At 43.9% G+C, this 14701-nt stretch overlaps 4 protein-coding genes across 4 annotated transcripts; 2 read left to right on the forward strand and 2 right to left on the reverse strand.

Annotated features, from left to right (window-relative positions):
- Nucleotides 1–1783: 1783 nt before the first annotated feature.
- Nucleotides 1784–3402, forward strand: V865_006600 (uncharacterized protein; the record flags this gene model as incomplete). The annotated part of the gene is made up of 8 exons (XM_066230358.1): nt 1784–1817; nt 1916–2034; nt 2105–2225; nt 2333–2603; nt 2675–2857; nt 2951–3021; nt 3108–3184; nt 3268–3402. The coding sequence occupies 8 exons, from the start codon at nt 1784–1786 to the stop codon at nt 3400–3402; spliced, it is 1011 nt and encodes a 336-aa protein (XP_066086455.1).
- A 489-nt stretch (nt 3403–3891) lies between these two features.
- V865_006601 (uncharacterized protein) lies at nt 3892–6735 on the reverse strand (the record flags this gene model as incomplete). Its single annotated transcript, XM_066230359.1, has 11 exons — nt 3892–4293; nt 4379–4479; nt 4573–4625; nt 4715–4798; nt 4881–5022; nt 5124–5217; nt 5303–5368; nt 5440–5704; nt 5769–5862; nt 5951–6214; nt 6288–6735. 11 exons carry the CDS (start codon nt 6733–6735, stop codon nt 3892–3894), a joined length of 2013 nt encoding a protein of 670 aa, XP_066086456.1.
- Nucleotides 6736–7367: 632 nt separating this feature from the next.
- Nucleotides 7368–12546, reverse strand: V865_006602 (uncharacterized protein; the record flags this gene model as incomplete). The annotated part of the gene is made up of 22 exons (XM_066230360.1): nt 7368–7671; nt 7784–7994; nt 8057–8229; nt 8294–8337; nt 8390–8429; nt 8485–8587; nt 8653–8684; nt 8740–8810; nt 8886–9018; nt 9181–9249; nt 9311–9410; nt 9469–9817; nt 9931–10005; nt 10065–10191; nt 10253–10487; nt 10541–10599; nt 10667–10759; nt 10815–10899; nt 10964–11307; nt 11517–12274; nt 12359–12405; nt 12483–12546. 22 exons carry the CDS (start codon nt 12544–12546, stop codon nt 7368–7370), a joined length of 3516 nt encoding a protein of 1171 aa, XP_066086457.1.
- Nucleotides 12547–12979: 433 nt separating this feature from the next.
- V865_006603 (uncharacterized protein) lies at nt 12980–14535 on the forward strand (the record flags this gene model as incomplete). Its single annotated transcript, XM_066230361.1, has 3 exons — nt 12980–13233; nt 13340–14189; nt 14260–14535. The coding sequence occupies 3 exons, from the start codon at nt 12980–12982 to the stop codon at nt 14533–14535; spliced, it is 1380 nt and encodes a 459-aa protein (XP_066086458.1).
- Nucleotides 14536–14701: the final 166 nt, after the last annotated feature.

Raw genomic sequence — 14701 nt, forward strand, 5'->3', positions numbered from 1 at the left:
CCTTCTTCCTCTCTTTTCATGCACATGCTGCTTTTATCCGAAATCAAAAAAAAAACCAAGATAAAAAACCCTGAAAGTCAAGACTCATCAAAAACTCAAAAGGACGTGATTTATTTTTGGGATTTGGCCTGCGGGTGAAAAGATGAGATGAGATGAAAATAGAATGTAAATCTCTAATTATGTAAAAGACACTCACTCAGCCCAGTCACTGTGATTGTACACACGTCTCCCAAGAAGCTGGAGAGATGACTTCCAAGGCCTAGATGTCAAGAGCCAAGAATAGGCGACGTGAAAATTAGATGATCGACAGAAACACAGCAAAAGACGCGATCAGATGAAACAGCAATACGGTAAATACCAACAAAACAACAATAAAAAGAAAAGTCGCGTTTTGAGTTGTCTCGTATGCCTACCGAATTTTCTTTTTTGTTGTCTTTTTGACTGATCAAGAGTACGAGTTTGACTTTGGAATCGGACTGATTTGCCGATCGGTCAAACGACAGAGGAAAAAGAAAAAAGAAAAAAAGACAATTTATTCCGAAACGTCGAAACGTCAAACTGCTACCGATCTATCACCCCTTACCGTACCGTACATTCGTTCCGATATACTGATCACCCTGTTTCACCTTCTCTCGAGTACAGTGATCTCTTGGTACGGATACTGAAAAACATGCATAGCAAGACTACTGACACCATGCATGCCACCAACACGAGCTGCGATGACAGGAGGTCCAAGCTCAAAGGCACTCTACACATGGCGTACTCACTCACCCGCTTGACCCTCGGACCCTGTATGACCAGTCGCTTGGATCGCCTTCACCACGGAGACACAGGAACAGTAGAAGTTGGTTCAACGTACAGTAACTTATACAAACAAGAACAAGAATGACCATGACTGACAACACTCACGGAGATGGTCATCAAGCATGCTTGCATAGTACGGAGCAGATCACATCATTCACTTACTTCTGATCTATGCATGTTATCAATCGACCATACTCAAATATCGGTTTGTCATCATTCAGTATCATCGACCAGAACCGATACTCGAACACACCCAGTCATCCTTTCAACCTTCTAGTCAGTCCATCCTGAGCACCGCACCGCTTTCGTCAATTCTTGCTACTCAGATTTACAACTTCCTTTAAGGAGTACAGCTGAAGATTGATCATCCCAGTCAATTATCATCCCACAATCCAGTAAATCCATTCGACCACTCTGAGCGACTCCAGACCGCACCAGACCAGTCTGTTTAAAACTGCAGATTGAAGCTTGGGTATATATTAGGGGGTGAAACGTCGTACCTCATACCCCAGTAAGTGAGCATTGACCTTGTCCACGCCGTCGCCACCTTCTGCTTCTCCCATACCATATGACAAACAGCGTCAACATCCTTTCTTTCTTCCACCATTCACATCGATTGAGCGATCGTACTTGACTATGATCATATGATCAATACCCTATACCCATCTTCTCACCATCCCATCCCCTCTCATCATCACTTCAGCAGTAGTCGATACGATCAAGCGCCGGTCGCTTTCGCTTTCTTGGCTTTCTTGACTTGACGACCATTCTAATTCAAAGTCCTTGACAACCTCACTATCCCAAATCCTCAAGCACCGGCTGAGCTTGGACTTTTTCAGATTTCTCTCTATTGGAAATCAAAGTTTTTATCATCGCGAATCGATTGATCAACGAGCTTACCTCTAACGTTATAATTGTATACCTGTAGAAGATTGACAGCGGGTTGGGAAACGGGTGATAAGGAATCTGAGTCACCACGATGCCAGATCCATTCGGTTCATTCTCTTGGATCTGTGAGTAGACGATCAAAGGGTTGAAACGATATCCTTTCATGAACATAGTCGTCACCGATAAGATTGATATTGATATAACCCATATCCCAACATCGCAGGTTCTCATACAGTCTTACCGCAATGTAATCTGTTATTCTCCCAAATATGGAACGCCGATCCACCATCACTCACCAACCTATTCCCGGACTCTTCTGAATTCTTCACTAAATACAACGTTGTGAGTTACAATCTCCTTCACTTCGCACTCGACGGTTGACTGACTCATTGTATTGTATCACTTTGTGTAGACGGGTGAGAGCGCAAGGGAAGATCCAGTCGTTCAAGTCGCTCGTTCAGATGCTGGTGTAGGTGTGGGGAGTAACTGTGAAATTGCCAGAGTGGGACATAGGGGATCACCAGGTGATATAGGTGAGTTCAGATTTCATCTGCTCACCAGATGTCATGCCGTGTGTGATAAGAACAAAAGGGGCGATTTCGATGCAATCAGTTAATCATTAATCTATATCGACTTACAGCTCTCATCGTCCTTTCTGCCCTATCATTCCTCCTCGCAATCTCACTATCAATCCACGCCTCGAAGCGAAAAGCTGCTGTGGGACGTATCGAACTTCGTTTCTTCCTTTTCCTTTACGGTGTCCATTCTGCCCTGCAGATCGTAACGATGTCATCCCTGTTGGGACAAGGTTGGACGGCTCTATCGATACTTAGCAGTATACATGTCGCCTTGATCGCTAGTTTGTTTTGGGTTTTGCTGGGGAATGCTATCATAGCGACGCAAGTGGTCGAGTGAGTCATCATCAATACTTCATCTGCTTGCAGTCGGTATAAGCTGAAGCATTTGACTAATGTACATTCAGAGACGGTACAGCAGCTGCCATTGCACCATTATCGATCCTTGCTATCTTATTCTTCATACCTACTTTATACATCTCATTGGATACTTCTCTAGGATGGACCAACGTCTTTGAAATTTCGGGTGAAGACGTAACGTACTTGAAGAATATTGCGTTATTCATATTGACCTTGTTATGGCCTGCCATGTGAGTATCCAGCATCGAAGATGGTAAAAAAAAAAAATCTCGAAAATGTTGAAGCTGACTACAACATCGTTCGTTGGGTTACTCATTTGATAGTGCTGTGGTCATTTATACAATCTTGATGTTATATATCACCTTGAATACTTTGAGAGAAACCAAACCTGCTCGTGAGTGATATCTCTGTTTTGAACAAAGGTACACAGTACAGTACCCCGAAAAGCCAGCTTACTGATTGTGATATATACCAAATCAGTGTTATACCTAGGCGCTTTCGTCCTCTTCGCAGTGAGGCAAGTAATATTCTTCCTAGTCTCTCAACCATTATGTGATGTAAGTTTTCTTTTTCATCATCTCTAACATTCCACTACTCTTTCGCTAACAGAATTTACAATTGCACGATATCGTGACATCAGGCGTCAAATGGGAAAGTGAACAGTTCATTCCTCTCTACCCTACTGGAAGCAGGATCAGTAGGGTTGATATACCTCGCTTGGAAGAGTATAACGGAAGATGATTGGGGAGAAGATGTTTATGGCGCATATTACTAAATAAACCTAACACGATGCGAAAAAAGGGGAATCTGTGTTCAATGGGGTTAAGGGGATATACACGATCGAGATCATACTGTACTGTTCATTCTTACTGTAAATGATCTACCTACCTATTTATTTCTTTGTCGGATCTTCGTTAGAAAAGATCTTTTCAGGTGTTGATTTGATGTTCTTGTTTCCTTTTACTTAAAAATGATTTATCTGTTTCTTACCATACCCAATTTATCATGTTACATATACATAGATCGTTAGCTATCAGGTAACTTTTGGATTTAATTGAATTATCATAAAGTCAAATGTCAAATTTCTGTCACGTAGAAATGATGGAAATAATCTTGATTCTCAAAACGGTAGTCTCGTGTAAGACTGATAAATCAGCAAGCGGTTGCATTATAACCTATATGAAATACAAGAAAGCAAGTCCATATTGTACCATTCCGTCCCTTTGTAATACATACAAATCATTTAAACGTATGTCTAATAAATCTATCCACCGCCATGTACACTCTGTCCACTTAACGACACTGTCCTCTTCAAGACCTGTTCGACATTAGGTAAATCATTGGTATTCGTTCTAGTAATCCTGATACCACTCCTTGGACCACTCGATTTGTTAGGTCTGGCAATTATTTCTCCTACTTTCTCCTCTTGATTCTGGTTCTGTACCGTGTCGGTCCCTATCTCTTCTGATGAAGCAGTGAGTGTATCCTTTCTCTCGATCACACTTTGACTGCGCTCATGTTCCCGTACAGCCGATTCTTCATCTTTTCCACTTTCCACTCTCTCTTCATCAGCCTCTCTTGAGGTTATTCCATATTTCATATTAGCTTTTTCACGCCATCTATCACCGTATTTGTACAACAAATATAATGCAAGTGCCGCTACCCACTATTACGTGCAAACAAGCGACCAAGTCAGCACCTAGTTCTGGTTGGTAAGAGATTGGTGGTAGCTGGAAAAGCACGACACTCACAGTCAAGATTGCACATATCGTCATTGTCCATCCCCATCCTATAGCATTGGCAATGGGCAGTATACAAGCTGAAGCTGCCGCCGCGAATATATATCGGATACCTATTCAAAGTCTCGAGTCAGTCGACCTCATCGTGGTTTAGTACAATTATATTGGTATGATCAACTGGATATAGACGGCAGGTCCACACTTACAATTGTTCACAGCGATCACTTCTGCACTTCTAGTTTGCATGGCATCTACCAAACTGTGATCGAGCACCGAAGATGATCAGCACACATCATGTATATCTTACCTAGTTCGCCATAAAGGCTAGTTTGATTCGTGTCCACTCACTAAGTATTCAACGGTGCAAAACCGAACATCAACGCTAGACCATTCAAGAATACCATGACTAGTGGAGCGGCTATCCCGCCAGCTCTACAACGTAGCACAGTAAGTCAGTAAGTTACTTCAATAATCGATATCTGGTGGCAGACAAGATGTTTGTCAGTCTACTTACCCATATTGTAATAACCAACCATAGGCCAAATTCGATAAAGGCATAATAACGCCTATACCGAATAAAGCAGATTTCAACCTATCTTCAGGTCTTCTATATCCCCTTTTAGCAATGTACTTGACCACTATCGCATCGGCCCAAGCTACATTACGCCGAAAAAAAAAACAGATCAACCTCTATTCTTATGGTCTCATATTCTCGAAAGAAAAACGAAGAAGGCAGAAGTAAAAAAGTAGGACTTACGTCCAACAATTTTCGAACCTAGTATGTTACCCGCTCCATTAGCTAGGTAAAGACATCCTGCAATTGCCAAGTTGTTGATATGATATCTTTCTTTCTACAAATATTGAAATATTAAAAGGTCAATAGGAATCACATCAGTAGATGATATAGATGAAAATTGCAGATGACAGACCACTCACAAAAACAGATGAAAGAGGTACCAAAACGCAATAAGTATCAATCATACCGCAACTCGATATGAACGTCTATTTTTCATGATACAACGTGTTAGTTCCGATGAGAAAGGAAAAAAAGATGACGTATATGAGAGACTCACAGCGACAAGGATATTGGGCCATCTCAATAATCCCAACGAAGTCAGGGGATTACAGAAATACCAGATAAACTTCTTGCCCTTTTGTTGTCTGAGTGTATCATGGGGTAAAGGCGGATGAGAAGTCTCAGGTAAGAAGAAGAACACGAGGAAGATCGACAGTGCCCCACAGCCAGCAAGGAAATATTGACATGATCGCCATCCTGCTGGAGTGTATTCTGTGAATATCCCTGCTATGGCTGGAGAGAGGGCTGGACCTAAGAGCGTGCTGCGATGTAAAAGGGACTAGCCATGAGAGGGGATTGCAAACGGAGAAAAGGAGATAGACTTACACCATATAAAACGCTGACATACCCCTACTTCTCTCCGTAGGTCTAAAGATATCTCCTATACTCCCTGCTCCAACAGCGAGGAAACAAGAACTACCTATAGGCGATACGGTAGCTTTGAATCAGCATGGAAATCAAACTTGAACAATAGACAAGAGACATTAAAGTGTTAAGAATCGACTTACCTATCCCTTGAATAACTCTTGCAGCCGTCACTCCACCAACATTCTTACTTAACGCGACTCCAATACTAGAAACCACCATGATAGGCATCGAAGCGAGATAGACCGGTCTCCTACCGTAGAATCCTGCGTAAGGTGACCAAAAGACAGGTGCGATCCCTATGACTAGGATGAATATCGCCACCGTGTAGTTGATCACTTCTGATGAAGTGTGGAGTTGCTCGGACATCTGAGGAATGGAAGGTAAGAATATGGAAGATGTCATTGCTACGTCGATCAAATCAATACATATAGCATCAGCATGATATCATTGCTGTATCTGAGAGGGATTGAGACCTACGAGCGATAATGGCTGAATAGCTGACAATGAACAGTATTCGATTCTTCTGTGATTTCGTAAATCGATCATATATATCTTTGGGTCTACCGTCAATCATCTCTATCTCTTCCTCTTCCCGAGTCTCTATGATTTGCTTTTCGTTTTCATTTTCATTCTCACTTTTATTCTGATTCTGGTTTTTATCCGTATTGACTGGTTGAGATGGAGATCGGATTATTTGGATAGAAGGTGATCTTGACAGTCCAGCCTCAACATCAACTTCCTTCTGACTAGCCCCATAATCCCTAGGTCGTACATCCGGCAAATCACAATCTTTACCTTTTGACATGCTTATAAGAGTATTGAAGTTCTCGCCTCCTTCTTCTCCTGCAAGTGTAGATGTCGAACTCGTCGGTGTTCCTGTTATACTTGTTTCCGATCGGATCGGTATTGGTTTATCAATAGACATCGTCTTTCCTCACGCCTATAATGCAAAAAGCGAGGACTCCGGACTATCCACAGTAACGAAGAAGTACGCGTACTAGCAGAAGTACAGAAGTAATATACAATACTGGAAGATGAAAGAAAGTCGATGAATAGCAGCAGAAGTAACTTACACATGCGATCCCATCTCATTCCAATAAAAGTAGACATCGGGTTTGACCGAGAGTGAATCCCACTCACCTGACACTCGGTCAACTCCGACACCAAAGTTACTGAAAATAGCCCTGCACCCACCTGCGCTGCTCCTTTGCGAATCACCGAATTACCAAAGAGTACGCGTACGGTGAGTGAGTAAACTTAGTTGGATTAGTAGCGCTTAGACTCACTCATACACCACACTCGACCATGGTAACGTAAGATTTACGGGGACAGGGAGTCGGCGTCCTATGAGCGATTAACCTCATTGTGAACTTTCAGAACATTTATCCATTCATTCATTTCTTGATATTTAATTGGATCCAGTTGACAGTAATTCACAACCAAGCAAATAGCAGACAGCATATACAAGACTCCGACCAGCGGTAAAGATTTCCTCCAATCACACCCTCTTTCTGCCAAGAGTCACTCCATCCCCGTAGATGCCAAAGTCTACACCAACTAGATCTTAACCCAGCTGCATTCTGATTCCCTTCTTTCCCTCTTCCCATCCTTGTCCTTATGATGTGAATCTTGAACGGTCAATCTGACAGTCTTGATCTCATATCCTCTGAAGGATAATTTGATCGCTGAAGATCCATCGTCTTTAGGTGGTCTCTTCTTCTTGTCCCCACAAGACTCCTCCTCGTCGGCCTCTTCTGTAGACGTCAAATTATGCTCCTCCGAGTGGGAATGGATCTTGAGCGTCTCGAGGTGATCTTCTAGGATGTTGACTGATTCAGCTTTGAGAACATTTAGACCGGTGCTATATCAATGTCAAATGGGTGATACGGAAAGACTGTCAGCGAGCGATTCACTCATACTTTGAGATCTACACAGCACCGAGACGCTGATAAGTCATGGGCACATCGACTCACACTTTCAAGACAGCTCTCGCATGTCCACCCAGATGTTCATACAACCTCAAAACGATGGTCTGCTTTCCGTCCGTTTTATGAGACGAGAATTCATCATCCTCTCCTCGCTTGATAGTTTCGAGCATCACGTTAGGCGCGTTCTGCAGCTTGAACGGACATTGTAAAGCCAGTGGTTCAAGCGCGATATCAATAGGGTCTTTCGAGTATCGTACTATATCGACATGACAAAACGTCAGCTTTAGACCTTCGTACCAAGGGAAGTGCTTCACTCACGTCTCATAGGAGTATTGAAGGCATACGCTACTTTAGCCACATCACTCTCTACGAAAGTTCCTTTGTGAGGGTAAATCGCAAATGAGAATGAATGTGTACCCATATCGCAGTCCGCATCTGGTTGAGTAGGAGCTCGTAGTAAAGATAGTCGCATGACATTGCCTTGAGTAGCACTATTTTGATGTTCCAACCTAAATCAGGTTCTGTATCGGACTACATGACTATGAAGCTACTCACTATCCGTACTTGCAGTCATTCAGAATGGCTACACCATACCCATACTGAGATAATTCGTTAGCTAATACCCCTACTCTCGAGATCATGCCAGCTTACCTCGGATAGATCAGCGAATTTATGTCCACAAACTTCGAACCTATCGTTCACTTCAGCTATCTGCACTTAACCGCTAATCGGTATGAATAGCTCACTTGGCAGCATCCCAACTTGTGTTCCTATGAGTAGGTCTCGCAACCGTTCCGAATTGAGTATCGTAAGTAGCAAAGTCAGAGTAGATATCAAGTGGAAGTTCGACTGTTGAATGAGAACTGAGTCAGCTTGCCGCTCCGGACATCACACGTTTGTTATGGCTAGCTTACACTTCAAGAATTGATGTTTCTCTCGCCAGTCGCTGTCGATGCATTTAGTTTGTTATCATCAATGACTTTACCAAGATTGAGACTCACATGGCAGCATCAAATCGGATCATACTTCTTGCATCAGCTCTGAGAGAGGCAGGAATGGCGTCCATTGAGATCTACATATTCACATTTCGCACATCTCAGCTTTCCCATCCCATGATGATAGGTAGCGGTATAAGCCTAAAACTCACGTTGACTTCAATGCGACTTTCACCAATTTGCAGACTAGCTCCAACAATTGCTCGCAGCGGTCCTTCTTCTTTGATATGCACGGACTCGAATTTGAGATGAATTTGTTTCTCAAGATGAAATTCGTCAACGTCCCTAGAAGACGCACACGATCAGTCTCCCGAGTACTACTTGTATTTGCGATTTGCGACATAGCCAAGTCAATAAAGCTCACCAAGCACTAAGTAGGATAGCAACCAAGAAGCCTTAATCAGTACCATCATTCATGGCTCAATCTCTGCAATAGAAATGACTCACTCCCAGTAATTTGGATGATCTTCCATAATCACCAAACCACCAGTCTGACCATGGGGTAAAAGTTCCTTACTATACATCACAAGGCTGTTAGCAGCTTCAACTCTATCAAACTTACTGCCAGTCAACTCACTCCAAGGCTTTATCATAGATACTGGTGATCCTCCCATTCTCAATCTTCATTGACAATACACTATTGGCCATGACGAAGAGATCATCGCTCTCCTTAGTGACTATGAATGATGAGATCAGCCGATGCGCAATTAGGGGCTACCCATGCCAGGAGCTCACCTTGGACTCTAGGATTAGCGTACAGTCCTCTAGGGTTAGCCATCATCAAATCCCCATGACCATTCTCATCGTTCTTCGTAGCTACCAGCATATAACCTGTCTGACCATCTTTACTAATTTGAGCTGATTTCGATTCAATCTGCGTATGGGCGCTGATAGGAGCACTCATGACTTCCTGTCGGGGATAGTCAGGTATGTTATTGACAGCGAAGATCGGTCCAGCGATCTTAGTTGGCTCTTCAGCTGAAATCGGATAGGAGGAGTGATAGATTATCGAATAAGCTTCGTTGATTACTGCGTGGATTGACGATTGGATAGAAGCGTATTTCTTCTCGGCGTCTTCGTAGATCTAGGTGATTATCATGATTATCAGAATCACTGCTTTTTCAGATGACAACACATGATAGTACGCAGCTAGAAATCGAAGCTGCAAGGCATATGACAATAGGATGTGGTACGTACCATAGCTATACCACTTCCAGGCAAAACATCGTGGAACTGACAAAGCAATAGATCTTCCCATGCAGCATCGAGTCGCTATTCTCATCTAATGAGCTTTTGTTATGGCGCTCGCCGTCATAATACAGCTAACTTACCTTCTTTGGGTATTCATAATCGGGGTCAATCAAACTAGCGATCGTAGCCGCATATTCAGCTTCTCGCATGAGGATCTCACTCTTCCTATTGCCTTTCTTGATGGATGCGTGTGAAGTGTATGTTCCTCTACACGGCCCGAAGCAAATCAAGTCAGCTTGGATTGACCTTAGATGAAGTGATAACTGACCTGTGAAGTTCAAAGTACAGTTCTCCTCTCCAGTAAGGTAATCTCGTGCCGTTCTCAGTTTCTTTCCTGACCGAGTCATAGAATTCGTCGAAACTTCCTCCCATCTTAACGAGGGGTAACTGACCACCGGCATCGGATCGTTTACCTATCGCTCGTGCTCTTCGGAGCTTTTCGAGCATTGGTGGAGTAGGTCCACCACCTCCATCCCCATTACCGAAGAGTAGGAGTGATTGAGCTGGTACCGGGATTAGCATGAGATATGGATAAGAAGGATGCTATTTGACATACAGCTAACATCCAGGTTCTTATGTCCTGTCATACCTCTTCTGATGTCTCCGATATCGCATCTGGTACGATTCCGATGGTCAGCTTTGATCGCCCTTGACGCATCCTAGCTGACTGAACGATACTTACTGACTGTTATAATTATCCACCGGAGTCATATGGGTAAGCACTTGTGATCCATCTAAACCGACCCAATTGAAGGTAGTGTGTGGGAAGTCATTACTACAGCGATTCTCATCAGCTTAACTTGAAGGATCTTCACCTTCATGTAGCTTACATCGAGTTCCAAGATAGTTTTTGCGTAAAGAAATTAGGTGCACCTGCTTGCCGAGAGATCTGAGGCAATTGACTAGAATAACCGACTATCACAGTAAGAGATATCGTCAGCTTCGTTGTTCAAGCCAATGAGAATGGCAGAAAGCTTACAAGTATCAGGTAGAACGAAAGTCTTCGCCCTGAACCCAAATCTACTTTCATAGTATCTCTGACCGTACAAGAATTGTCGGACCAGAGCCTCGCCGGAGGGCATGTTCGTATCCATTTCTACCCAAGTTGCACCCAGCGGTTGGAAGGATCCTTCTGATACTTTGCTTTTGATCCTTGCAAATAAAGTGGGATATAGCTCTTCGGTCCATTTAAATTGTTGAGCTTGGGTCGCGGAGAATCGATGTTCGGGATATCGATCGATCAAGTCGCATTGGGTTGACCAGGATCGAGCGGACTTCTGTTGAGTAACAGAGAAGGGCCAGAGCCAAGCTGTGTCAATGTGACTGAGGGGGACAATGAAGAGTGTTAGTATTCAAATCCTGAGGTATCTCACGGGTAGAAAACAGCAAGGATGGATATGATGAAAGCTATATAAGTGATGGGATAGCCATAAAGGGTGAAGCAATCATAGGTTATAGGATGGGCTGAGGTGGAGGACGATCGAGACATAGAGAGATCATGAGAGTGCAGGGAAGAGACTAAGATAGCTTACCAATGACCAACGCCCCACAACGTCCCTTTCTGCTTATCAGCATCCTCACTCTCTTTTCCAACTTGTTTCTCCCACTCTTTCCCTAGAATTTCTTCTGCCAACTTCCTACATCTCCCCACACTCTCCAGACTACCTCTCTTGAACACATTCATGATCTCGTTGGCGACGTATAGCGAATGCTTGGACAGGGGCGAATCATCAGGTAAGGTATTGTAGACTTGATGGATTGCGTTGAAATCCCACATCAATCTCCAAGCTTCCATATTCGGTACGACCAGATCCGCCGAGTTCAATCTGTAATATCGATTGGGATCAGGTGGGTCCATATCGTTAATACCGAACATCCCATTACAGCTCGCTTCGATATAGAGATGTCCTACTCCCGCATCCCTCATTTCGGGAGGGATAATGAATTCTACTCGTCGATCACCACCAAATCCACCTGTCAATCCATGGATTGGATCTCCTTCGACCGTGTAGACCATGGCTTCGCCCGAACAATCGAATTCGAGTTGCACTCTTTCGTATGCTGACCACTCCGATGGGATGTGTATAGTAATGCGGAACCAGTGATTAGACCATGATGGACCAAATTCTTCACCTTTATGGGCGATCCGATAGTTCTGGCGCTTGGCCTCTTCGAAAGACGGCTTGGATCGGTTGGGCGCAGACCATACTTCTAGCTTCACGTGTTTGGAATCATCTAGCCGATGGGCGAAGAGGAGGGAAGAGAGGTTGTAATCTGCATAATGGCCTCCCTAAGAACGTTTATCATGGTCAGCTGTGCTTGGCTTGGCGAACAAAGGAGTATAGGTTCTGTAGAGACAGTAGATATTACTAACGATGAACTGGTCTAGACGACCGTGAGTAGATCCCAAGTGCTTATATTCTACATCATCAGGCATCATCAGCTCATATTACCGGGTCAAGGCCTGATCGCGATCAATGAACAGAGGTTCCACTCACTAGCTTCGTTGGATCTTTGCGGATATCCGCTGTGTTTGCGGGATGTAGTATCGTATGTGCTCATCCTGGCAGTATGCTTACAAGTGAAGGCCCGAAACAGACACGAATAGCAAGGTGACTATGTCTGTCGTGATGAGGAGGAGGAGGATGAGGATGAGGATGAGAGTGTGAGTGATGCGTTGTCTAGTTGACTCTATCATCATCTGATCCACTGTGTCACTGTGTCGCTGTGTCGTCTTGATCGGCCTAAAGCGAACCGGGAGGTCCTAGTAGAGTGTGGAGTCAGGGTGAACGCACGTGGCTTACAATGCGGGGTAACAACGCTAGCAACTGAGCTCATCAAAGCGATTATACCTCGAACCCCTCCAAAGATCACAACAACATTGTATCTTCATCCTCTACTGCTAGTACCCCTCATTGCCATAGACTTGAAACACACACTACAACTCTCAGGATTGAAGCAATCACTATCATAATCTCTTCCCAAACAAGAGCCAATGCCAAAACACCTCCCAACTTTCAAGCATCTCCTTCACTCATCTCAGCAGACTCAAAAGACAGACACCAAATCAGAAAAATCAGTCAATGACTTACTCTCTTCATCTCGGAACTCTAGACCTAGGGATATACCGCCGCATTTGAATGGGGCTGGTACTAGTGAAAGAGTATGGGCACCTTCTCCTGTCGCTTCTACAAGCGGGACGAGTGGGATAGGGGGTCTGGTGGAGGTTGAGAACGGTGGGGTACATCCGTAAGTCAAGTCTGTTCGTGGTAGAAGCCCTAATTCTCCTTAGAATTATTGCTGTAAGAAGCTTGTCAGCGTGTAACAATGCTAATTATCCTTGAGGTGTTTTTAGTGCCGAGATCCTCCGCCGTAATAACATAGCTCACCGTCAAGCATCTCGATCAGTAGCTGGTCCAGCTCCACCACCTTCCTGGCGACCATCTCAATCTTCATCATCTACTACAGATATAGCTCCGAGTCACGCCCATGCTAAAAGGTCTCCTCAACCAATCACTACTCGGCAGCTCAAGTCATCTACATCATTGCTGTTCAATAGTCCTACGACGCAGTCGAATACTTTGGTGGAACATTGCCTTAGAACCGTATTAAGGTATCTAGAAGATGATCAGCCGATCCTTTACTCCCCGGAGGAAGGCAATTCAGATGAACCGGAAGAATCTAATACTCTAGGTGAAATACTTCGTGAACAAATACCATATCTCTCCCTACACCTAAAATCATCATTACTCCACACAGCTTCTCTCTTACCTTCCACCAGTCAACACAGGTTATCAGATAAGTCTATCTTGGCTATGACATCTGATCCTCCGCCAGATCCACCGGGCCTAACGTTCAGTGACGGAATACTAGAATCTGATAAACAAAATCAAGATGATGGAATTGGAATTGGAAACGACTGGGATTCTCCCTCAATATCTGAACCTACCCTGACCCACCTCTCACTAACTCTCCATCCGTTGCCCCAATCCATTCTCGCGCGGATACCCAATCTCAGCTCGATCACATCCCTAAATTTGGGATATAGCACACTACCATCAGATCTAGACAGGCTGGTATCCGTCTTACCTACAGGATTGAGGGAATTGTCCCTAGTGGGGATCAGGCTCGGAGGGAAAATGTTCAGTGAAGATGGACTAAGAAGGGGGTTTGGCACGCTAGGCAGGAAATTGATAGTTTTGAAGGTGTGTCTTCCAGGTTTGGCCGTTTGGCACACATGACGGTGGTGCATAAGCTAATGATCTATACGAAAAGATTTTGGATCTGTCGTTCCCTCGATTTGAGCTCACAGCTAAGATCTTGGAAGGGCTATTGTTACCTGGAAAGACGAAATTACCTTCATTACGAGCATTAGGATTAAGAGGCCTAGAGGAGGATAGGGGCAACTTGGACGGATCAGTCATTGACGGTATAACGGAATGCGACCATGAAGGACCAAATCACGGTGTAGGCGTGGGTGAAACGAAGAAGGAAGTGGTAGAGATTGTAAGGAATGGTGGGAGGAGTAGATATGTCGAGTTGATCTGGTAAGGATACCGAATTTACACCAATGGCTCTAAGAGAAATGTGTCCAAAAACTTATTTGGGTATTGCCACTTGGATATGTATCATTGTATCTTGGTATCTTTGATATCAGTCGGTCTATCTCATACAATACTTATACATGCAGTAGTAATGATGCCTTGTACAACCAGAT

The sequence above is a fragment of the Kwoniella europaea genome, chromosome 2 (assembly GCF_036810445.1).
Source record: "Kwoniella europaea PYCC6329 chromosome 2, complete sequence".
Taxonomy (NCBI): Eukaryota; Fungi; Basidiomycota; class Tremellomycetes; order Tremellales; family Cryptococcaceae; genus Kwoniella; species Kwoniella europaea.